We start from the raw sequence: 26188 nt of genomic DNA on the forward strand, positions 1-26188 counted from the left end.
AATCACGATGGTCTTAAATGGACAGGCTCTGATTTTGCTACCTTAATGAAATATAGCATAGCTCTATTAAGCTACCTGCTGAATTTGATGAAAAATGCTTCTCTCTGTATTTACTTATTCAACCAAAAAGACCCAGTAAATATGGCCTTCTAATGAACCAGATGCATAATTGCATTTAGCAGAACAATGTCAAAGTAAAGCTATTAACCTTTTCTTCATAAAAAAATTTTGTTTTAAGTCAAGCAATCTCTCATGTATCCTGTGTTAATGGAAACTCTTGAAGAGAGAAATCTATTATAGACTAAGAAATATAATTTTCTTTGTGACCTAAATTAAATTCCCTGCTCTTGAATACAAAGATGTCCATTGTCCCTGAAACACTTAAAACACACCTATCAATGAAATATGTAACAATAAAGCATAAGGAAGACAGCAGATAAGTTTAATTTACTGCTCCATTTGATCAGTGAGTGTATCGTTTATCATGTTGAACCGCAAACTGATTGGTCGAATTGCAATGAAAAATTAAGAATGCTGAAGACTTTTCCCCCCCCTCAGATTATGGAAGTCAGAGCAGAGCTTTAAGTGGGAGGGGCAAGAGTTAAAGGGGTCCTCAAGTTCTTCCACACAGAGTTGTGGGTCCCAAAAGTGAAAAATATGGACAGCAAAGGAGTGTGTGAAGCATTATTAGCTTCCAACTATCTAACATAGCGGCCCCTTTGATCTGTGCACCCCACCTTGCTCAGGTAGTTACTGGATGCGGAAAAGAGCATAAATCACTGCAAAAATGCCAAATTAATATAGAAATATGAAATTTTTGAGAGTACAGAGTTGGTATGTTCCTGTCAGGATTAAATTCAAGATTAGCAGGCACAAGGAAGCTTGGTTTTCGAGGATCTGGTTCAGAAGAAGAGAGCAATGTATCGGCAACATGGAGCAAATGAGGTAATTGAGGAGTATAAAAAAATGCAAGATAAACCTTGAAAGAAATCAGGAAGGAAAAAATAAAAGACGAGGTTGTTTTGGCAGCAATATGAAGGAAAATCCTAAGGGTTTCTCCAGGTATATAACGAGCAAAAGGATAATAAGGGACAAAATTGGTCCCCTTGAGTATCAGAGTGGTTGGCTTTGTATGGAGCTGAGAGATGGGGGAGATCTTAAATTTTTTTTCATCAGTATTCACTCAGGAAATTGGCACAGTCATGGGAAGTAAGGAAAACAAACAGTGAGGTCACGGAACCTGTAAGATTAAAAAGGAGGATGCGCTTGCTCTTTTAAGGGTGGATAAATCCCCAGGGCCTGACGAGATATTCCCTTGGTCTTTGAGGGAGGCTAGTATAGAAATTGCAGGGGCTCTGGCTGAAATAGTTAAAATGTCCTTAGCCGGAAGATTGGAGGGTAGCTCACATTGTTCCATGCTTTTTTTTAAAAAAAGGCTCCAAAAGTAACCTTGGAAGTTGTAGGCCAGTGAGCCTGACATTAGTAGTAGGTAAATTATTGGAAGGTGGTCTAAGAAATTGAACATACAATGATTTTGATAGCCAGAAGCTGATTAGGGATAGTCAACATGGCCTCGTGCATGGTAGGTCATGTTTGACCAATCTTACAGAATTTTTCGAGGAGGTTACCAGGAAGGTCGATGAAGGAAAGGCTGTAGATGTTGTTGACATGGACTTTAGTAAGGCCTTTGACAATGTCCCATGTGGAAGGTTAGTCAGGAAGGTTCAAATGCTAGGTATTCTTGGAAAAGTAGTGAACTGGATTTGACAATAACTGGATGGGAGAAGCCAGAGAGAAGTGATGGATGACGGCTTCTCAGACTGGAGGCCTGTGACTAGTGGTGTGCCTTAGGGATTAGGGGTGGGACCACTGCTGTCTGTCATCGATAGCAATGATCTGGATCAGGGGTAGTAAATTGGATCAGCAAGTTTGCAGATGACACTAAGATGGAGTCATTATGGACAGTGAAGGTTTTCAAAGCTTGCAGAGGGATTTGGACCAGATGGAAAAATGGGCTGAAAAATGGAAGATGGAATTTAATGTAGACAAGTGTGGGGTGTTGTATTTTGAAGGTCAAACCAAGAAAGGATGTACACAGTAAATGGGAGGGCTTAGGAATGAGGTAGAACAGAGGGATCTGGGAATACAGATACATAATTTCCTGAAAGTGATGTCACAGGTGGATGGTTGTAAAGAGAGCTTTTGGCATATTGGCCTTCATAAATCAAAGTATTGAGTATAAGAGCTGAAATGTTATGGTAAAGTTGTACAAGACATTGGTGAGGGCAAATTTAGAGTATTGTGTGCAATTTTGGTCACCTAACTACAGGAAAGATATCAATAAGATAGAAAGAGTGCAGAGAAAATTTATTAAGATGTTGCCTGGACTTCAGGAACTGAGTTATGGGAAAGGTTAAACAGATTAGGACTTTATTCTCTGGAGAGTAGAAGAATAAAGTGAGATTTGATAGAAGTATTTAAAATTATGAGGTGGATAGACAGGGTAAATGTAGATAGGCTTTTTTCACTAAGGTAGGTGAGATACAAACCAGAGGACTTGGGTTAAGAGAGAAAGGGAAAAAATTTAGGGGGAATGTAAGGGGGAACTTCTTCAAACAGAGAATGGTGGGTCTGTGGAACGAGTTGCCATGTGAGATGGTGAATACAGGCTCAGTTTGAACATTTAAGAAGAATTTGTAAAGGTACATGAATGGGAGAGGTATGGAGGGATATGTACTGGCTGTAGGTCAGTGGAACTAGGCAAAAAAAATGGTTTGGCACAGACTAGAAGGGCTGATGGGGCCTGTTTTTGTGCTACAGTGTTCTATGGTTCTAAATTTTGTGAAACACAAATCAGTATTTCCTAGAAATAGCATGAAGTTTAAAGGATTAACAGTAAGACCCACAGTACGTTATTTTTTGGAGTGAGACTGTAGAATTCCTTCCTTTAAGTCAAGCACATAAGCCCAGCCATTGCAGCAGTTTTAGTTGGGTTTAATGTTTATGTAACTAATCAATGAATGGTTGATGTTCTAAAATGTAATATGAGGAAGAGAGTCTCTTCTATAATACCATTTAAAATTGAATGGGATCATGATTAGATTAAGAAGTGTAGAAAATGCAAGATTACTATCTCATTATCTGAAATACCTTTCCTTTGAAGTGCTGATGGTTTCTATTCCTCCCTTAATAAACAAACAGAATTTTCTAGGTGGCTGCTAGCCCAGGTACCATTAGCACTTCAATCTCCCTTGCCCCAAATACCTAAATGGCTCTGGGAAGGAGTGGTATTGTCACTAGGTTTTTTTTTAGACATGTAGCATGGTAACAGGCCCTTCCGGCCCACAGGCCCATGCTGCCCAAATAGACCAATTAACCTACAACCCCTCTTTTTTGAAGGGTGGGAGGAAACCAGAGCACCAAGAGGAAACCCATGCAGAAATGGAGAGGATCTACAAAGTCCTTAAAACCAGCACTGGATTCAGACCTAGATTGCTGGCATTGAAATAATATTGTGTTAATCATGCTCAACTTGTTTTCTAGAGAGAGAGCCTTACAGCTCCTTTGTAGTAAAACACACACACAGAAATGCTGGTCTCACAGCTTCCATAGGTGGTAAAGATATATTGCTGACGTTTCAGGTCTGAGCTCTCCTTCGAGGAATAAGTAAAGAACAGGTGTTAGAATGAAGACAAGGCTGGTTGGGGGACGAGTCAAGGCCAACAATAATCAGATATGATAAGAGGAAAGGAGAAAGAGGGAAAACGAGAGAATGTTTGAGCTGGGGGAAAGGTGACAGGGGAAGAATGGGGGGGGGAGGGGTTAACGGAAGCCAGAGAAGTTGACGTTAATGCCATCTGGTTGAAGGGTGCAGATGGAAGATGGAGCGTTGTTACTCCATTTTGCAGATGTCTTAGACTGGCAGTGCATGATACCATGGACAGGCACATCAGCAAGGGAATGGGACAGGGAATTTAAATAGGTGGCCACTGGGAGATCCACACTATAGTAGTGGATGTAGCTAAGGTGCTCAACAAAGTGATCTCCCAGTCTGCGCCCAGTCTCTCCAGTGTAAAGGAGAAGAGTTCTCTTGTAGTGACTTCCTATCTCATCTACATTTCGATTCTTGTGAAGGCGTCATTCTGTGTCAAATCACAAATTGACCTCTGCTGGGGTCAAGTGGCAACACTTTAGAAAGGTGGGCAGAAAATTCCCCACCACCCTCTCTTCCCCAAGCTGAAATATTTTAACTGGAAAAATATAATCACAAAGACATGGCCAATATTTTTGAGCAGCAGACAAGTATTTGTTCCATGTTAAGTTGATCTCATTTTGCTCATTATTTCATTTTTTTAATGTCCCATGTACAGTAAAAATCCCTGTATCCAGAATCCAAGCAACCAGCAACCCAACCAACTGGCCAAAAAACAGGATATAAATAAAGAAATAATTAGATTGTATAAAAATAAATAAAAATTTAAATAAAAGTTTACAATTGTAAAAGTTCTCAGAAGCAAGACTCCATGCCTTGGGGAAGATGGGAGCATTCAGCCAGTAGAGCAGCCTGGTCGTGCCCCACCTGCAGCAGCTGTTTGAATAAAGTTGTTTTTGAATAGAGTAGTGGTGCCAGGATGAAGAACTGGGTGATGCCGCTCTCCCTAAGTAACTCCCTATCTCTGCCTACTAAGAGCCTTTATCTTTATTAGTATTAAGTATATTAGTAAGGGTTTTCTGTTAAGTTGGGGGGGTTAATTATGATGGTGGCACATTTAGCATAAGGGCTAATGCAATGCTGTTACAGCGCCATTTTGTGAGTTATCACCTGATTAAAGTGAACCTTACATAATTAAGGGCTACAATACTGATTTTTTTCAAATTACTTTACATTTTGCACTGTCTTGTTTTTTCAACCATGTATTTTAATGCATGTATACAAGTTAGGCATTGTAAGAATGTCTCATTCAATTGAAAAATTTGCATATCCGGCATCCACAATCCCTGTAGGCGCTGGATACCAGGGGTTTTTCTGTATTTGGTCTTGTATCAATAGGACAAACTATTTAAAATGGCAAAATGATCTCTTTCCCCTACTCAGAACCTGTCACTTTTATTCCCTTGAACTTTTTGTGCAAAATCTTTTATCATTTGTTTCAAATATTCACTTGCTTGATGAAGAATGGCAAACTTGCCTTCTACAGTCAGGGCACCAAGTGTAAGAAAGGGGATGTCATGTTGCAGCTGTACAAAATGTGGGTGAGTGAAACATGAATGTCTGCCGATGCTGTGATTTTAGTAAAAACACATCAAAATGCTGGAGGAGGTAAAACACAGGATTCTGTTGACACTTGTACATAAAGGCACTGTTTGACCTGCGGAGTTTCTCCAGCATTTGTGTGTCTTTCTAGCATCTATAGGAGTCTGCATTTGGAGTAGTTGCCATGCCACAGGAAGGATGTGATTAAGTTAGACTGGGTGCAGAAAAAATTTGAAGGATCCTACTGGGACTAACTTCAAGTTTGAGTTTATTTTCATCTCACTGTACATGTACAATCAGATGAAGCAGCGTTTCTGCGGACCACAGTGTGAGTTACAAGAAGAGACTGAATAGGCTGGGACTGTTTTACTTGGGGCAAAGCAGGCTGAGAAGGTGATCTTATAGAGGTGTATAAATTAATGAGAGGCACAAAATAAGGTCGGTCTTTTTCCTCGGGTTATGGAAGTCCAACATGAGAGAGCATATGTTTAAGATGGGAGGAGGAAGAGTTAAATGGGTTCTCAAGTTTTTCCACACACGAAGTGGTGGGTATATGGAACAAGCTACCAGAGGTAGTGGTAGAAGTGGAAACAATTACAATGTTTAAAAGACATTTGGATGGTCACATAAATAGGAAATGTTTAAGGAATGTAGATTAAATGTGGGCTAAATGAGATTTGCTCAGCTAAGTATTTTGGTCTGAAGTGAGTTTTCTGTAACTCTTGGACACTTTAGATGAAACCATAATAGTCTGAAAATAATGGATTATTGACAGATGGCTTATTTTTTTCAATGTAGCAAGGAACACTTTAAAAAAAACTTTTTCCAACCTCTGAGGACTTCAGTAGATGTCCATTAAGGAAGAGTAAGATACTCATGGGATATTATCTTGAAGTAAGAGACTGTTTGCCATCGGGTTACATGTGCAGCAACTGCAGGTAGCGTTGATTAGAAAACATTTGACTCCCCAGAGCAGGTGTATGCTCTCATTGCTGATTTATAGTTCTACAGATTAGCCGTTCTGGAGCACTGCCCTTGAACTGCAAGACAGTACAAGTGTACATTTAATCATACTGTTGACTCCACAAAATGTATATCTTCAGGTCATGGAGAATAATAAACTCCCACCAAATGTTATCTCCTATTATATGACTGCACAGGGAGGCATTTTGTTTGCAGCTATTTGTGCTTCTGTCAGGGGGAGGGATGTGGTAATGGTGCAGAATGATCAAGTTAATCTCAAAGTTGTATGACATTTTAAAATTCTTCTGCTTTTGACATTGTCCACTTTTACCTAAAGATAGGACTTTATCTATTGGCCATATGCTCTTATGTTCCTTCCCGATATCAATCTTGAAGGTATTCTTGGTCATGAATTTTACAACAAACGAATTTAAAAGTAGATTTCCACAGCCATTCATTGATTCAGTGTAATCCATCTTGCACTGGTGATGAATGATTTTGGAAACCTTTGAATGATGTATCATTAATTTTTGACTAATTGAACTACACAAGGTTAAGTTGACCTTGAACAAATTTGTCAGTTCATGTTGACCCTATCCTAAGTTTGCATTTTTCTAAATTTCTGCACTGCTAGTGAAAAACAGCTTGTCCATTAAAAAAATTTGAAGAGGTAAGTTGATCAATTATCAGCAATAACTTCCAGTGCCCCTTCAGCCTTCTAGTCTATGCCGAATCATTTTTCTGCCTAGTCCCACGGATCTGCGCCAAGTCCATAGCCCATCCATGTACCTGTCCAAATTCTTCTTAAATATTAAAATTGAACCTGTATTCACCACTACAGCTGGGAGCTCATTCCACACTCCCACCACCCTCTGTGTGGGTCCCTCTCATGTTCCCCCTAAACTTTTCCCCTTTCACCCTTAACCCATGTCCTCTGATTTGTATATCTCTTACCCTCAATGGAAAAGCCTACCGATTCCATTTATCCCACTCATAATTTTATCGCATCTCCCCTCATTCTTCTATGCTCCAGAGAATGAAGTCCTAAACTGTTTAACCTTTCCCTGTAAATCAGTTCCTGAAGTCCAGCCAACATCCTAATAAATTTTCTCTGCACTCTTTCAATCTTCTTTATCTTTCCAGTAGTGAGGTGACTAAAACTGGCCTCACCAATGTCTTGTACAGCTTTAACATAACATCCCAGCTCCTGTACTCAATACTTTGATTTATGAAGGCCACTGTACCAAAAGCTTTCTTCGCAACTCTGACTACTTGTGACATCACTTTCAGGGAATTGTGTATCTGTATTCCCAGTTCCCTCTTATACCACTCTCCTCAGTGCCCGACCATGTCCTTTCTTGGTTTGTCCTTCCAAAATGCAACACCTCACACTTGCCTGCATTAAATTCCATCTGCCTTTTTTTCAGCTTGTCCAGATCCCTCTGCAAGCTTTGAAAATTTTCTTCTCTGCCCACAACGCCTTCCGTCTTAGGGTCACCTGCAAACTTGCTGATCCAACTGACCACGTTCTCATCCAGATCATTATTGTCGTAGATGACAAACAACAATGGTCTGCGCTGATCCCTGAGGCCCACCAGCGGTCACGAGCCTCTGAAACTAAATACATCATAGTTTTGCTTTTGTATCCTGTTGCCTGGGTTTGACGAGTGGCAAAATAAAATGGCACCCATGAGTTTGGGTATAGACTTTTATGTTGGAACTTGCAATTGAGAAGCTGTTTTGGAGCAGCATCTAAATATTTTGCCATGCAATTTTTCTGGATGTTTGGAGAAAAGGAACTGTGTCCTTATTGAGGCACATGGAGAATCAAAATATAGTCACAGAATAGTTCAGACAAAATCGTTCAATAGATGACATCAAGATGAAAGGCAAGAAGGAGAGGAGTACTTCCCCATCTTTCCTGGCCCCTTTAAGGTCTGGACCAGCATTGTAATTTAGTGCTAATGATCGATCAGAAAGAATTTGCTGTCAGGAAGGCAATAATTTTTTTTAAATAAAGATATTTTAAAACCATTTTTTTTCACCAGGACTAACCAAAATTCCAGAGGGAGGCAATATCCTATTATTCATTTCCATCAGTGTGGAGAAAATCGGGTACATCTGTAAATGTTGCCAGTCTGCGCCCCCTAGATTTCATCGAGAGGTTCATCAATAAACCGGCTTAGCAAAATCATGTCATGACGCAAAAGGGTTTCCCAACATCAATATTGTCCTGTTTGGAAAAAATTCAATTGTGTCCCAGTAACACAGCATGAGGAAATTAATAGATGGACATGGTAATGGTGCCAATTTAGAGAGAGAACAAATGACCATAGATTGGAAGGAAGGGAGCGCTATAGGAAACAGTATAAAAGTGCAAGTACAGTGTAAAAAGGATCAGTTACATAGGCATCACTACCATTTGAAACCATAGAATCTAAGAGGAGCAATCAAATTCATGGAAAATAAAAGCCCCACTCTGGCTAAACTGCATAGCTATTTTGGCTTGATAAATTATTTAGGTACCTTCCAGTCTAATTTACCAGATGTCTCAAATTCACTGAGAAAATAATTTGAAAAAGGCATACTCGTTGAGTTGGACCATGGATATCAGCCTTTTGAAATGTACAGAAGCCCTTGTGATGAGGTAGCCGGTGAGGTATTGATCTTTCAAGAATAGAGATAGGAAGGGAAATCACCTTCAATGACTTGCAAGCATTAATGCTGAAACTTTAATACAAAAAGATACAGCACAAAACAAGAACAATTAGAGTTCAATTTTTGAGTATTTAAGCTGCAGTATTTGGATATGCAATTGATTATTTAATTTGCATTAAAAGAACTAATCATTACCAGCAGAATTTTGCAAAGTAAAACAAAAAGCTATTTTAAATAAGTATTCTGTATTATAATTTGATTTGCAAAGACATGGAAAATTTGAGAGTATATACTAATGTACAAGTGAAATAATACAGAAGATAACAAATTATTGTATATTAAATATAGCAACCTGTTGAAGAAATTTGAATGAGAAACAAAATTAGGAAAAAAGCAATTGGAATAAAAATGCTCATCAGTCTTTGATAGGCAGCTGCTGGATTAAATTTAAAATGTTTCATTGATTTGTGGACAGGCCATGAGCAGAAACTGACCAGTCTGAGAAACTATGCCTGGCTTGTTCATTAGTACAATTTATCATGGGAATGCATGCACGTGAAAGGAATATGGCTTAAACTTTGATTTGTTATTTCAATTATCTGTAAGATGGGGATCCTCTGGTAGCATTCTATTATCTAATGTGGCACCAGTTGAAAATGGGCTTTTGCTAGCTCTTCGAAAAGATTTGGAAGTGAAATTAAACGCAGTTTCAGTCACTTTTATTTTGAACAGATGGATAGGTATTGCCAATAGAACTACAATTCATTATCACCTCACAACATAATATCTGGTATATTATGGAGATAAAATAAAAAGTCAATGCATTTGTTTATATATGAGTCCTTTACTGGGCACGATTAGCATGGGAAATGGTAACCCTGCACAGAAATACTTCACCAACTTACTGTGAATATCTACTGAAATTAGAAGGTATTAGGAACAGATAGAAATTCCTAATGCTATCTATAAGATTATGATCTTGATTTTGGCTATGTGGATCAGAGAAAATTAACTTGTTCAGAATCTTTTAAAAATGAAAGTGTCTGCTATTCACCACAGTGAGCTCAATTATACTTGAGCATTTCAGTGTAGATAGGATGAAACTGTTAAAATTTAATATAAATAAGAAATAGACTGAGGAGCATTGAGATCTGGAGTAGCAAATTTGTATTTGGCGTTGGATATCAAAGACTATGGAGTGGTTCAGCCATTAACTTTCACATCTGGCCCACTTAACCTTCACCTACATTTTGTGATGAGATTTCCATTTCTCAGAGAGGTAAAAAAAGACTACGGCTTATAGTTAGCATACACATTCTGGTTTAGTCTGTTTTACAACCATGTTTACAATTCCCACTTGGTGTTGCTTACATACAGGTGATTGCAATGGGTGCTCATACTTTTTTAAGCATTTAACTAAAATGCTAAAAATCTGGGGGTACATGAAAAGAATACACAGATGGCACATTTCCTTTAAAAACAAATAACCCAAAAATGGGTGGCACAGTTAATGCAATGCAGTTACAATCCCAGTGAGCAAGACCAAGGTTCTCCCCGGGTGGGAGGAAACCAGGTGCTCCAGTTTCCTCCCACCCTTAAAAACATACCTGAGGGTGTAGGTCAACTGGGTATATTTGGGCAGCATGGAATCATGGGCCGAAAGGGCTTGTTATGGTACTGTATGCCTAAATTAAAGACATTAACCACAACCTGCTGCTGAAGGAACTCCGTGAGCCAAGCAGCATCTGTGGGAGAAAAAGAATGGTTGACATTTAGCCAAACCCCTTTATTCCAGACTTAATAAGTGCATTGACTAAAGGGCTTCGGCTCAAAATTTTGACCATTCTTTTTCTTTCACTGATGAGGTTTCACCTATTAAGTTCCTTCGTGTATAGCTTTAGGTTCCAGTATCTGGTCTCCTGTGTTCTACAAAAATGTATTAGTTTTAGCTGAAATTTTTTTAAAAATAGACTGTCTTGAGGCCGAGCAAAATTTAAGTTGTATCCAAAGCAATAGAGGAACATGTTCCAATGGTCAACACCAATAAGTAATAATTTACTTACCAAAGACAAAGATCGGATTCCATCCACTGGCAGGTGAAATCCCATTCCAATGGATTTTATGATTACAAGAATATTCAAAAGATTCTGCCTGCAAATCAAAATATAAATTGTGCAAAAGCAAAGATTTGTAATATTCTGTAGTTTTGGTTGCATAGTCCAATAATTCAAAAAGTAATAATTTTCAGTTGTCTCGATTCGAACTCGATTATACTTTTTGGTGCTTCTATCAAGAAGGTAGCTCTGCTTAAGTTTGGAGCAAATCCTGCCTTTCCAAGTCGAATGAGGTCAGCAAGAAAACCTTGCATAGCAGACCGTGCTGGAGAAACTCAGGAGGTCACACAGCATCCATGGAAAGTAAAAGGCAGTTGATGTTTTGGGCCTGAGCCCTTCCAAATCTGTCTCGCCATGACCCTGGGGATGTTTGTGAATCATGATCAACTGGAAACCAATGGAATTTAAGCATCAAAAGTGTGGAATTGGCAAGACGGGTTGATAACAAGAAATATATTTTGTTAATAATATGATCAGCACTTGGATAAAATATCCATAGGGATGCGGAGTGAAATTCCTTAAAAATTATGGAGAAATTAATCGAGAAATTACCTCAATAAAAAGAATTAGCTGAAAATAATGACCATTCTTTTCCTCTCACTGATGCAGATCGACCCAATCCAGTTCTGCCAGCAGATTGCAGATGCTGGAATCAAAAGTCAAACACAATCTCCCGTATGTCTCCATATTTACTTCTCTTGGATGTTCTGATCGATGAATTCATTTAGCAAAATCACAAGAAAAGGGAACAGAAGCAGGCCGTTTGGCCCATCGAGTCTTCTCCGTGAAACCTCCCCGAGCGAAACTGTTCTCTCATCTAGTTCCAAGTTCCAACCTTGTCCCCATAATCCCACGATGCTCTGACTAATTAGGTACCTATCAATTTCCCCAATAATCCACAGCTGCATGTGGCAACGAATTCCACAAATCAAAAAATGGTTATATGGTATGGTTAACTACCCTCTGGCTAAAGAAATTTCTCCTCATCTCTGTTATAAATTGATACTTTTTAAATCTAAGACTGTGCCTTCTTGTCCCAATAGGGGATACATTTTTTTTTTCTGGTCCACTTTTCCCAGAGGCACTGCAATACTGGGTTGATGCGTGGAGTGGACAGAGCAAGCCCCTATTCCATCTTGAGGTCAAATCCCTTTATCACTATCAACACCCTGTGAATACAAACTTTGTGATTCCCCTTATTCACATTTTAAACCCTTGTGATAGTACAGATTCTATCACCAATGTGTATATGTACAAATGGTAGTGTAGGATGACTGTGATTGGCTGAGAGTGCAGCCACACCTACTGGCAGGTCTTAAAGGGATGCTCGTAGCCAGACCAGGTCATTCTGGACTGGTCGACCTACTTGTGATAGGCTCCAGTCTTTTAGTTAATAAAAGCCTTGGTTTAGACCAACAAGTCTTTGGTTCTTTCGACGTGCACTACAACCCTTCAATTCTATTTCAGTCCGGTGAACAATGTCTCTTCCTCACTGACTATTAACAAAGGTAAACCTCAAGGATGTGTGCTTAGCCCATTACTCTACCCATGATTGTGTGGCGAGGCACAATTCCAATGCTATATACAAATTTACCATTAACACCATGGCTGTTGGTAGAATGACAATGACGAAGTGTAAAGGAGAGAGATAGAGCAGTTCATTAAGTGGTGTCACTTGCCAAACCAAGGAGATCATGTGGACTTTAGGAGGAAGTCAAAAGAACACAAACATCAAGGGCTCAGTAGTGGAGAGGTCAAGAACTTCAAATTCCTGGGTGTCAACATCTCTGAGGATCTGACCTGGATGTAATCGCAAAGAAGGCTTGCCAAGGCTATACTTTTTGAGGTGTTTGAGGAGATTTGGTAAGTCACCGAAGATTCTCAAGAACTTCTACAGGTGTACCATGGAGAGCATTCTGGCTGGTGCTTCACCATCTGGTACATTGGCACCAATGCTCAGGGCATGAAAAGACTCCAGAGAGAGTTGTTAACTTGGCCTGTGACATCATGCACAAGTCTTCACTCCTTCGAGGACCGATACAAGAGGCAAGAAAGCAGCCTCTATCCTCAAAGACCCCCCCCCCCCTCCCACCCAGGCCATGCTCTCTTCCCTCTGCTACCATTGGGGAAAAAGGTGGAGGTGCCTGAAGATGAACACTCATTGGCACAAAGACAGCTTCTTTCCTGCTGCCATCAGATTCCTGAATGATTAAGGAATCAAGGACACTGTCTTACTTTTTGTGCATTTTTAAAAATTTTGGTAAGATGCTAATATTAACATTTGCCCCAAATTTCATGACAAATTCTGAATATGTGCTGTAAAGCTCAGTCAGATCTAATAGCTCTGATATCCAGCTAAGTCAACAAGAAGCTACAAAGGTTGGGATTCACTGCAAGGCTCCATGTTCAATGTTTTGGTCTGATCTCAATAATGGCAGAAATAATCTTCAGGAAATTCAGAACATAATGTATTTCCCAAATTCTTGATTGAATATGTCAGGAAATGCTGTTACTTCCTCCTGTTCCTCGATACTAGTCTTGTATTCCCACTCTCTTTGGTACTAAAATGATTGCATCTGTTACCCATTTAGTTACATTTCTAATTTTTGTCCTTGAGTGCCTTGTTACATGAAGCATGTGACTTCATAATGGTCCTCACACACAATCCAATCTCAACTTCTGCTTGTGTTTGCATGCAAAAAAAAATATTTTTAGGAGTAGTTTCCACACACCCTCCTGGCACTTTCACATAGAATATAAAACATTACAGTACAGTCCCTTTGGCCCACATCTCTACAGACCTACTCCACAACAATCTAATCCTTTCCTACCTCACACACTTAACCCTGCATTTTTGTTACATCCATGTGTCTATCTGAGTCTTTTGAATGTCCATATTTTATCAGCCTCCGCCATCACTCCCAGCAATGCATTCCAGGCACTCACCACTCTTTGAATTTTAAAGCAAAACCTGCCTCTGATATCTCCCTTAAACTTTCCTCAACTCACCTGAAATAGATGTCCTCTGGTATTTGATATTGTTGCTCCTGGGAGAAAAAAGTGCTGGTTGCCCACCATATCTATGCCCCCTCATCTTGTATACCTCTTAAGTCTCATCTTAGCCTTCGTCACTTGAAAGAGAAAAGCTCTAGCTGCATCCCCCAGCTTCATTAAGACATGTTCTCCAAATCCAAGTAACATCCTGATAAATCTCCTTGGCTCACTCTCCAAAGTATTTCCATTCTTCCTCACAATTTCTGATTTATCCTGGGGAACTTCTCTTCCCGTTAGTCTGATTTATACATGGCAAACAACTGTACAAAAGATACTTTCTCCAACATGTAAATAAAAGTCTTAATTTATTCACTAATTGTTATCGTTTTAATTCCACAAAAATAATGGTCACGATACATGATCATTCAGTTGATAACTGAAGGTGATTGTTTAGAAGTATTCTGACATGGAAAACATGGTAAATTCTTAACTCAAGCACTTTACAACATTTGAAGATCATAAAATAAATTGATTATCTAAATAGTGTGACTTATTCACTGTTGATTGTCCCAGCTCCCCTATGTAAATTAAGATTATGATACAATTGATCTGCCTGTCCCGCATCGGACTGGTCAGCCACAAACGAGCCTGCAGCTGACGTGGACTTTTTTTTACCCCCTCCATAAATCTTCGTCCGCGAAGCCAAGCCAAAGAAAAAAAAAACAATTGATTATCTCAAGGAGTAATATTGTCTTAACAAGATTTCACCTTCAGGTGAGTTCAGTCTTGAACTGCAGTTAAGTTAATATAAATTTAAAGGAATGAATTACTGAACTGGTGTACTTGAATATCTGAATTGCAACATTTTAACATAACAGTCCTGCAATACTGATATAATGAGGGAGGTCCAGGATATATTTTGTGCTACATATTTTCTTGTGTAAATGAGGGTATCCCTAACTAATTGGGCTAGCTCAAATTTCTGAGGCTAATTAACACTTCACCTCAGAGGAATTATCTGTTTTTTTTTACATTGTCAAAGAAAGTAATTGATGAGCATCAACTCATTTAAGGTCCTGATGAAAGCAGCAACAATGGGAACGTTTTGGGAGAGGGATAAGAAGTCACTATAGTCAAGTATAAGTACAGAAAATTAATGATAATATAAGCATATTAGTTGTGGAATGAGACAGCCACTTTTGGACCAAGAGCACTGAATGGCAAGTTGTCCAAGTATCAAATTGAGAAGAATAAAACATAGGAAAATTTTTTTAAAAATTGGACTCCAAAAATCAGCCAGAAACTGAGCTTCACCTTGTAATAAATAACAAAAGGAGTTTTTTGAAATGGAATTTTGTTGGGGGTGGGGTAAGTTCCAGTGTTTCACATCAGGCCAACTAGGAGAGAGGCTATACTTGACCAGGTATTGGGAAATGAACCAGGTCATGTGCCAGATCTCTTAGTGGATGAACATTTTGGGAGAAATTGATCACAACTCCATCTCTTTTATCATAGCTTTGGAGAGGGACAGGAATGGATCATTTGGGAAACCATTTAATGGGGGTAGTGGAAAATATGAGGCAGGAGTTTGGGAGCATAAATTCGGACCAGATGTACACAGGGAAATGTACGGCAGAAATGTGGCAAATGTTCAGAGAACATTAGCAATGGTGTTCCGTACAATTCCATTGAAAGAGGGGAAGGATGCAAGATGAAAGAACCATGGTGTACAAAGAATGTTTTTTTTTTAAAACCTGGTTTTAAGTGGGGCAGAAAAGCTTACAAGAGGTGTAAAAAGATAGGAACTGATAGAGCCCAAGAGAATTACAAGATTGGCTGGAAAGAGCTCAAGAAAGAAATTAACAGAACTCTGTTACCTTCCTCCATGTATATGTTACAACTATCACCTCAATTGGCCCTACCCTCATGACTCATCCTCTTATTCTTCACTTACTTGTAGAATGCCTGTGGTGTTTTATTCTTATGGATTTTAAATTTTTTGTATTTATTTTCCTCTTTTTTTCATTGTAGTTGTTAGACGAGGTTATTAGGTTGGCACAACATTGTGGGCCGAAAGGCCTGCACTTTGCTGTAGATTTCTACCTCCTATTTATCAACACAAAATGCACGGCAGATCAGGAAGTATTCGAGAAGAGTCAAAGAGTTAACCCTTCTGATTGATGACCTTTCAACAGAATCTCTCCATGACTTGCTGAGTATTTTCAAAATTTTGCTACCCAATTCACTATGTGTAAAGGTTATTCCCAGTGGCAGTCAGGAGCAAGGAGATTAGTGTCTGCTCGTGAGTTCGTGCGGTAGGCAAGTGTTCACTCTTGGGATGTGGTATTGCCTGATAATTTTGGTGAGGGATTGCCTTGATAAAATAACCTGACTGGTCTTCAGCAGGTCAGTTGGGCAGAATAGAGAGTGGAATTGAGCTAACTGCAGCCAGGTATTCCAATGTTAGATTTAGTGGATAAAATTGGTATGAAGCACAAATTGTTATGAAAGGTTTTATGTTAACAAGGGAGGATGGACAAGTAAAAGTGATGCCTGTGTTGAACAATTATTTCTTTACATCAGTAGAATCTTCTCTTCTAAATAGATATAGTAAAAAAAATGCACTGCCTTTCCTTACCTTTGTAAAATCTTTTGTATAATGTGCAGGTGATGTGTATTTAACCATTGCACACCTCCTACTACTAGGACTGTCTGATCATTGTTTTCCAAGGGCTGTGACCTGAAAACAAAAATACATAACAATCAAATTAACTGTATGCTTTTCTATATCTGTCTAAAATTAATTTATAGTTTTTATTTACAATTTAATAAACATTTTCAAGTCAAGGTAACACACTTCTGTTCATTTGTCTGTAATTACTTGTGTAATTGAATCTATGGCTCTGTGTTGGATAATTTAATAAAGAGGCAAAGAGATTTGGAAGTTCTCAGATCTGCTGGAGATCATTGTTTTTTTTTAAACATTTTTTACACTGTGAACCACATCAATGAAAATACATACAAAGGGCATTTTCTCCCCTTCCCACTCCCCTCCAAACCCATTTAATATTCAACATATACAATACAATAAAGCCATTAAACAATGTCATCACACAATAAAAATAAACAAGAAAATTGTGTCATCTACTGTTACACACTGGATCAAGTCATTTTGTCTTCTTATCATTTTCGGGGGTGGAGGTCCGCGGTAGGCCCTCTCTGTTGTGTTCCATGTACGGTTCCCAAATTTGTTCAAATAATGTGACTTTATTTTTTTAATTTGTTATTTTTTCCAATGGAATACATTTATTAATTTCTATGTACCATTGCTGTACTCTCAGGCTCTCTTCTGATTTCCAAGTTGACATTATACATTTTTTTGCTCCAGCTAAGGGTATTCATAATAAATCTTTTTTGCACTTCATCCAGTTTGAGGCCGAGTTCTTTACTTCTTATATTACTTGGAAGAAAGATCTCTCGATTTTTTTTTTTTTGTTATGTTGCTTTTTGTGATTTTATTTAATATCTGATTTGGATCTTCCCAAAACTTTTTCACTTTCTCACATGGCCAAATTGCATGTACTGTTGTTCCCGTTTCCTTCTTATAGTGAAAACATCTATCTGATAATGTTGGATCCCATTTTTTTTAACTTTTGGGGCGGAGATCATTGTTGAGGCAAAAAATAAATTCTGCTGGAGGAACTCGGTGGGGGAAAAAGAATGATTAACATTTCAGGTCAGAATCCTTCATCAGTGAAGATTTGGATATCAGTGTAAGATCAACAAATTTATAATAAAACAAAATATGTTGGAACTACTCCACACGACAGACATCCTCTGTAGGGAATGAAATGATTAACGTTTCAGGCTGACAACATCTAATGGATTTTGATGAAAGATTATTAACATGAAACATTTACTGTGTTTGCTTTTATAGGATGGCCAGACATTACCTTTTCTGGAAAAACAACCATTTGTTTGAGGTATCAGATGATGGTTAACAACTGTGATTTTTTAAAAAAATGATTAAGCTAGTAGTTTCTTCAGGTAGTCAATGTTGCTATAATAACTTTCACACAACCTGGTTGCATTGAAATGCAATATTCTCCACATTCCATGGGGAAATTTTCAGACAAAATTCAATTTGTGTTGCAAATGCACTGTATGAAGTAAAACAGTTTTCACCTTTCTTTTTATTTTATTTGTGGATGCTTTGTGATGAATCAATAGATGGAAAGAATTCAAAATAGCCAAATTTTTGAAATGCTTTAAAAATACACTTAATTGTTGTGGAAAATAATTAATAAAATTCTCTTATTGTTGCTTAATCAGTTTGATATTACTAGATTTAAATGTCATTTCCTGACTTAGAATGAAAAAATTGAAATTGTTCCAGGTTACTCGATAAATGTATCCATTTAGAATTAAGTCATGTTGTAGATTATCTGATTGAATTGTTACATCACATAGTCTATTGATTCTCAATGCAAGGGTATTGGAAGAGTTTTTCAGTCAAAGAGTCGATTCATTTCAAGTAAGGCTAGATTTTTATCTGTAATGTACCTGTGTATGAGTTGTTCCAATGCCTTTTCAAATGTTGGTCTCTGATGTAAACTCAGCCAAAACTGAGGGTAATAAACATAACTTGTGAACGTCTTCCCTCCATTTAAATTGTCATAGAATTTACTGTCATGAGCTTTGTCCCAGTCCTGAAGAGTTTCGTTCACTTCTTCCATAAGGTAGTACATCATTCCTCTATTGGTTGAATCTCCAATAAAAAGGACCTTGCAGATGAAAAAGAACTGATATTAACCCCAGGCACTAGAAAAGCAAAGGATAAATGAAAGAGATGGGGAAAAAAGTTGCATGCACGTCACAGAAAAAAAATGTGCAAAGAGATGAGAGAAAAGTATAGAAATGATGAAATGTCAACGTGCGCGTGCGCACACACACACACACACACCAAGGTGTACTTTGTCATTAGACATTTCATTTTCAGTTTGTCATCATGCATCAGCTTACTATCGCCTATTAAATTCTGATGGGACAAGTCTTTACCTTCCTTCCACTCATACACTGCTGCAGTTGCATTTTAGTTGGTGAAAGGTGACGACAGTTATCTGGCTGCCACCTTGCCTTCTGCCAATCACAGGTTCGGTTTTCTAAGCAACTCAGACAAGGAACAAACCATTTCCCTGAAACAGTAACACAAAAGGCTCTGTTATTGAGAATTTCCCTTAAAATGATTTGATTTAACATATTAAAGTTAGGTTGTCATTGTGGCACTCCCACACCTCCTGCCCCACCACCATTTGGGGCCCCAAACAGTCCTTCCATGTGAAGCAACTCTTCACCTGTCAATCTGCAGGGGTCATCTACTGCATCCTTTGTGGGCTCCTCCACATCAGAGAGGCTGCATACAGACTGGGAGATCGCTTCATTGAGCACCTTCACTTTGTCTGCAGCAATGGCAGGGATCGCCCAGTGGCCAACCATTTCAATTCCACACCCCACTCTCACACTGACATGTCTGTCCATAGTCTCGTTCACTGCCAAACCAAAGCCACTTGTAAATTGGAGAAGCAACACTCACTATTCTTTCTGGGGACTCTGCACCCAAATGGCATTAACATCGTCTTCTCTGCTTTCTGCTGGGTCACCCACCCCCGTCTCCTTTCTGCCAACTCTTCACCCCCTTGCCTCTGCATTCAGAACTATTCCCTCCTCTTATCACTTCTCAGTTTTTTTTCTTGCGCCTTCCCATCCATATCCTCCACTAGAAGAAACCCATGGCAGCACATTAGCAAATCTTGGCAAAATTACTTTTAACTATTTGCTCCAAGCAAATAATATCCAGCTCCTGGTGGACAGCTTCATGAGAACGACATTATCCCCTGGTGCCCTCATGCAGAAATAGCCATGTGTGGCCCATTCTTGTTGCTGGGTTAAAATCTTGAGTTCTCCTCTTTATCAGCAGAGCTCCAGCAAATTAAAAAGTTACTTTCTCTGGATGACTTGCAGAATCTCCATGATGCTTTAAAAATACTTGCATTTTGTTTCTCACGAGGTACCATATCCATGACTAAAGCATGTATGCTTATGCCAGACTAATGATCCTAAAAATTTGATGCTCCTTTAAACAGCATTCCAGATAATTGCTCTTTGCAACACCTATGGATACATCTTGAACACACTGGTACTCTTCTTCCTTTCTTGAACATTTCAATGAATCATAGCTCTAGCTAACAAAATGTAGCCACATCCAGATTTTTCCACTCCAAATAATTTTGTGTACAAATTTGCCTTATAATTCCTCATATACTTCAGTTCATCAAATAAATATCTCCAGCAAACATCCATATGAAATGTAGAACATTACAGCAAAGCACAGGCCATTCAGCCCACCATGTTGTGCTTTCTACGTAAACCTACTCCACAACAATCTAATCTTTCTCTGTCTCACATGCATAACCCTCTATTTTTGTTCTATCCATGTGCCTATTCAAGTCTTTTAAATGTCCCTGTTGTACCAGCCTCCACCAACAACCCCAGCAATGCATTCCAGGCACCTTTTTAAAAAAAACCTGATATCTCCCCTAAACATTTCTCCACTCGCCTTAAACAGTATTTGCTAATCTCTCATCATTCATTGCTCCAAAGAGAAAAGCCCTTGCTCTGTCAACCTTGCTTGTTCTCCAGTCCAGGCAACATCCTGATAGATCTGTGAAGTTCTGAAGCTTCTCATCCATCCTTTAATGAATTAACCAAAACTGAATTCATTACTCCAAGTGTGGTCTAACCAGAGTTTTATAGAGCTGTAACATTTTATCACGACTCTCCAATTCCCTGACTAACAAAGGGCAGCACACCAAAGGTCTTCTTAACCACCTTATTAACTTGCATGGTAATCTTGAGGGATCAATGGACTAGGACCCTGAGATCCCTCTGTTCCTCCACACTGATAAGAATCCTGCCATTAACCACATATTCTGCCTTCAAGTTTGATCTTCAAAAATGCATTGTTTCACACTTATCCAGATTGAACTCCATCTGTCACTTCTCCATCCAGTTCTGTATCCTGCCTACATCCTGTTGTAACTACAGCCACCTTCTATAGTATTTCAATACCTTCAACCTTTGAGTCATCTGCAAACTTATTGACTCTCCCCACAAATTCTTCGTCCAAGTCATTAATAAAATTCAGGTCCCAGAACAGTTCCCTGCAGAACTCTTCTAGTTGCCAACATCCAGGCAGAATACTTTCTATCTACTGTCACCCTCTGCCTTCAGTTGGCAAGCCAATTCTGAATCCAAACAGTGAAGGCTCCTGGATTCCATGCCTCCTAACTTTCTGAATGAGCCTACCATTGGGGAACATTGCCAAATGCCGTGCCAAAATCCATATTCATGACCCTACCTTCATCAATTTCTTTTGTCATCTCCTTGAAAACCTCCATTAGGCTCATGAGACACGACCTGAGCCTCACAAAGCCATTGCCCTGCAAATTCCCCAGAGAAAGCATCTTCCTCCAAAGTGTGCAGATTTCAAACATGAATTGTATATATTTATAAGTTAAAATACACTGGTTACTATTGTCCAAGTCTGATTTCATCCAAGCATTGTTTTGACTGGGGTCTGTTCACACTTTCCATCCTCTTCTAACAGGATATGAAGATAGAGAATGCTGTTAACTTATTTATGTATGATAATACACACTCTTGAAGAGGAGAAAGGTACAAAGGGCACAGTTTAAATGATATATTGTCAGAAATTTTATTAGGCTTTACAGTACACAACAGGGGTTTCCTGCTGACTAGAATATTTTATGAAAACCATCTTGCCCATAATGATGACTACCAACCTTTGGCATCCCCTGTTTTGCAGGTTTGAATCTGTCTCTGAGCAACTACTGAGAGGTAACCGCTTGACATTGGCTGCAGGCCACATGGTTTGTCAGGCTGAATTTTCAACCCACAGTCCTGCATGGAAATGAAGAACAGAATGATTGAAATACTAGTTAATTTTTTTTTAAATGTTCGCCTGGTAGAAGTACCAGTAGCGTGGAACTGAATAAGTTATATTTACACATACAAGACATCATTTTATGCATTCCAAATTAAAATACCAAATTATCTAAAATTCAACAAGAACTTTTCACAAATAATACCCACTCTCCTTCACCACCTCCAGGAGCACCAAAGGCTAATTACTCTCTAATATCTAATTACTCTCCACTCTCCTTCAATCCTATATTTCCATTTTTTATAATGATTCCATTCTTTGATTCCTGTCATTAATTGAAAAGGCATATTTTGAGTTGCACATTTAATACCTTTATCAGGAATAGGATTACAATTAAATTTTTGCCCAACTATACACACTCGATCTAAAAAAAAAAGTAAATTAACTAATTTGCAGTATTACAGAGAAAATCAGGTGTGAGATAATATTGGAAATTTCTTTAAAGAGCCGATGCACACTTGATGGACAGAATGGCTTCCTGGGTAATCTAAAATTTTATTTACTGGATAAACTTATTCCATCACTAATAGGACACCAAAAAAAAAATTAGCATCATAGCATTGTGACGTGGAATTGGACAAAGAAACAATACAAAACCCATGCATTTCCATTGCATTCTTGTACAGCAAGATCTCTGAGATAGGTAGATGTAGTAATGGACAGGGGTTGGACAAAAAAGAAGTGGTAAGAAATGGGAACTGGGTAGGGGTAAAGGCATGGTATAAATAAACCTGAAGACAGCAATGAAATGAAAAATAAACAAGGACACTGATACTGTGGCAGTGAGATGACTATTATTAAAGAACTGGAGTAATGAGTCTTATGGTGACAATAGTGCATTTGGAACAAAACAACTTGTTTGAGAGACTGGAAAGCAGATTTATATAGCAGGTTGTAAGAAGAAAATACATAACAGGGTAGGTTTTGAAAGGGTAAATCAAGTATTTGTTGGGGCAAGGCCATCTTTGATATAGCTGAGATTTATTGCATGCCCCTAATAGCATTGAGAAGGTGGCAGTGAGCTACTTTCTTAAACCACTGCTGTTAAACTGAAGAAAGAACCTGCAATACTGCTGAGGAGGGATGTCCAGGCACGAACCCATGAAGATGGGGAGAAAAAATTTTTTGGAGAGCACCTCAAAATTCTTGAGACTGCTTGCATGGTTGGAGTTGGAGGAATTTAAGCTAAGTGAAAAGACTGTTAAACTGAGCTGATGTGCAGGTCCAACAGTTTTCATGACCTTGCATCTTACCATTTCTGAAAATGGAGATTGTAGTCACCGGGAATAAGAGATTGTTCAATGCAGGAGCAGAAGCTGACAGAAGGTTCACATTGGAGGAGAAGGGGAAAGGAGAGTTGATCGTAATATGGGGGGATTGAAGGAATGGTGGACACATCACAACTTTAGTTCTTAATAAAATGCAGACATTGAGTAAGATAAAACATCGAAAGAGCAGCCTCCGATTTGTTTAAGCGACTGCTGTGATAGTCTAGGAATGCAATAATAGGTCAGGTCAACGAGCAGATATCCTAATATTTCAATAAGTCTGTTCTGTGAAAATTTTAGTTTTCTATGTTAGCTATCAATAAAAGGTAACAATGGCAATAAAAACACATGAAACTCATAAAACTAAAGCTAATGTAAGCATACAAATGAATTGCAACCAGAAAATAATAAATTCTCTCACGAATAGTAAATGATTGAAGTATATTTTTCATGGAGAAATGAGACATTCAGCTAAGTGGTCCATGCCAGTGTTTATACTCTATACAAACCAAAGAACTCCTAACTTTGTCATCCTTCAGCTCTAATTTTAAATGATGGTTATGTGGCAAAATAACCAGACTACTTTCTTTTGATCTAAACAAAATGTTTGCCAGAATAAATAGATAGAAATGTCACATTTTTTGACTTTTGACTATGCAGCTCAGAATTTGTGTTTGACACAAGGCCTCTTATGTTTAATGAATTACGGATAGGTCAAAAAAAGATAAATCATACCGTGAATCAATTGTGTCAAACTGCAGAACCGAGAGGACTGGACTTAACGAGAGTTATTTGGAGGAATTACTCAAAACTAACAGGGACATCAGAAAGTTCCTACCTTGCAGCTTAACAATTTGCACAGAGCTTCACAGGACAGTATGAAATTTCTGAACATTCTGCGATTGTTGTCAACAAAGTGCAACAAGATAACTTAACAGAGATTTGCTTGTTCATACTTGTGCACTGCCTGGTAGGTGTGTTAAGCACAAAGTCACCACAATATATTCAAGAAATTAAAAAGACAAATATAATTGAAAGACACTTTTATAAGTGAAATACAAAAATATTTTGATTATGTATTAGAAAGTTCCATTTTCATCAATTTTCAATCTCTTGACACAGAACATAGCAAACAAGAACATTTCACCATTGATGCTAAAGTACAGTCTGGTTTCTAGCCTGTTGGACTCATCTAATTACAACAATACATTCTGAATATTAAAGTAATACTAGTCTTCTTGGTTTAATACATTCACTACATCTGCATAGCTGATCAAAGAGGCTATTAAGCACACTGTTAAAAGTAAAAGAGAAACATCTATGGCTGGATGTCACATTAGCTATCTCACTAAGACTTGCATTGTGGGTTTTGTTAACAGCTTGTGGATTTACCATGTCATCAAGAGGTATTGAAGTACCGTGACATCCCTGTTGCTTTGTATACAGATAAAACGAATCACTACCTTTGGCATGTTCACAAACTATCGCTCATTCTAAAGATGAGATGGAGTAAATAGGTCATTGAGACCATTTTCATTTTCACAGTGACTACTTCCATTCCGTCATTTATTTGAAGTTGGATAAAAATAGACCACCAACATCTGGAACGAGATCCAAAGGCAGTAGCACTGGAAAGTTCTGCAGAATCAACATTTAAGTCTATTTGATTGGACTTAACCTTGAACTATTTAGAGAAATGTTCCTTTATTTAATTACATGTTACAATCTCTGGACAGCTGCAGTCAGGTAAGTAGTGTAGAAATATAGTGTTATAATGTATGTGCGTGTATATATAGGAAGATAAATAATGTAGTATTAGATTCAGAGAAAACAGATAAACCAAAATATAAATGTGAAGATGTAGTTCTATATCTTTCAAAATCACTAGCAACTGACAAGATTTAAAAAAATATTTAAATTTACATACGTCTATTAATGTCCAAATACAAAAATATCCTTCATACATCTCAAATCAATAATGCATGCTGTTATATACCCCCAACCCTCCCACCCCTTCATTAAAATAATAACTCCAAAGATCAGAAAAAAAGATGAAAAGGAAAAAAAATCACATCTTGTTACTAAAATTTCAATATATTCAGTCAACCTTTGTCTTTACATTATTAAGGAGTTGATAAGGTTCTTGGAAGTTCAGATGATCCCTTTCATAAACTAATACCTACAGTGTGTAAATATGGGCACCAAAATATTTTTTAAAGTATAATATTTATCCAACTGACTACTTGAAGGAGTAAGGTTTAACATTTTTATTCATGCCCTTTCTAGGCTTGAAAATCTCATTTGGTAGCATCATCAAGTATGACATCCCGGGCAGCACAGTTAAGATATGTATCAGAATTTTACCAGACAGGAAAAAAAAACCGGATTGGCTCAAGATAGAATTCTATAAATTAGGAGAGAAGGTCCTGGAACATTTACTCTATAAATGGGCTGAGAAACTGGTGCAACACAACAATTCACCAATACTACATCATATACTAAAAATATGGAAGAGAATACATCTGGAGTGAAAGATAAATGATCAAATACCAAAAATGCTACTGACGCAAAACCCATTAATTCCTTTACAATGGAAAATTTATTTTTTAAGGAACAGATGGGCTAGAAAAGGAATTAAAAAGATAAAAGGTTGCTTTTTGGGAAATAATTTATTAACATTTGAACAATTAAAAGACAAATACGGAATATCGCATATGGTACAATATTTTCATACTATCAGTTGAAAACTTATTTAAAAGAAAAATTGGGAACTAGCCTAAAATTACCTGAGAGTAGCTGCTATGAATACTTGATATACTGTGATAGTAAAATAAATTATTACAAACATGTACAGCAAATTACAATGCAAGGTAAATGATGAAGCAATGTTATAAAGTCAAACAAGGTTGGGAAA

At 38.0% G+C, this 26188-nt stretch overlaps 1 protein-coding gene and 1 long non-coding RNA gene across 6 annotated transcripts in view; one reads left to right on the forward strand and one right to left on the reverse strand.

Moving 5' to 3' along the window:
* Window positions 1-26188, forward strand: part of LOC138746097 (uncharacterized) — a 158172-nt gene that overhangs the window by 54624 nt on the left and 77360 nt on the right. For 2 of the 3 annotated variants that reach the window (XR_011346695.1, XR_011346698.1), the window contains one exon: window positions 17921-18640. The exons of the other annotated variant lie outside the window; for it this stretch is intronic. This is a non-coding gene — a long non-coding RNA (uncharacterized lncRNA). Of the gene's footprint in view, window positions 1-17920; window positions 18641-26188 lie in introns of those variants that run through there. 3 annotated transcript variants of the gene reach the window in all.
* cped1 (cadherin-like and PC-esterase domain containing 1) overlaps window positions 1-26188 on the reverse strand; it is a 166865-nt gene that overhangs the window by 13491 nt on the left and 127186 nt on the right. The window contains exons 16-21 of one of the 3 annotated variants that reach the window (XM_069903914.1): window positions 21846-21963; window positions 19042-19178; window positions 18547-18767; window positions 16622-16723; window positions 10939-11026; window positions 9145-9227 (exon numbers count right to left, since the gene is read on the reverse strand). In XM_069903914.1, the coding sequence (XP_069760015.1) occupies window positions 9204-9227; window positions 10939-11026; window positions 16622-16723; window positions 18547-18767; window positions 19042-19178; window positions 21846-21963 (690 nt within the window). In that variant the 3' untranslated portion in view covers window positions 9145-9203. Of the gene's footprint in view, window positions 1-9144; window positions 9228-10938; window positions 11027-16621; window positions 16724-18546; window positions 18768-19041; window positions 19179-21845; window positions 21964-26188 lie in introns of those variants that run through there. The other 2 variants (XM_069903911.1, XM_069903913.1) reach the window with 2 other exon arrangements.

Source organism: Narcine bancroftii, chromosome 11 (genome assembly GCF_036971445.1).
Source record: "Narcine bancroftii isolate sNarBan1 chromosome 11, sNarBan1.hap1, whole genome shotgun sequence".
Taxonomy (NCBI): Eukaryota; Metazoa; Chordata; class Chondrichthyes; order Torpediniformes; family Narcinidae; genus Narcine; species Narcine bancroftii.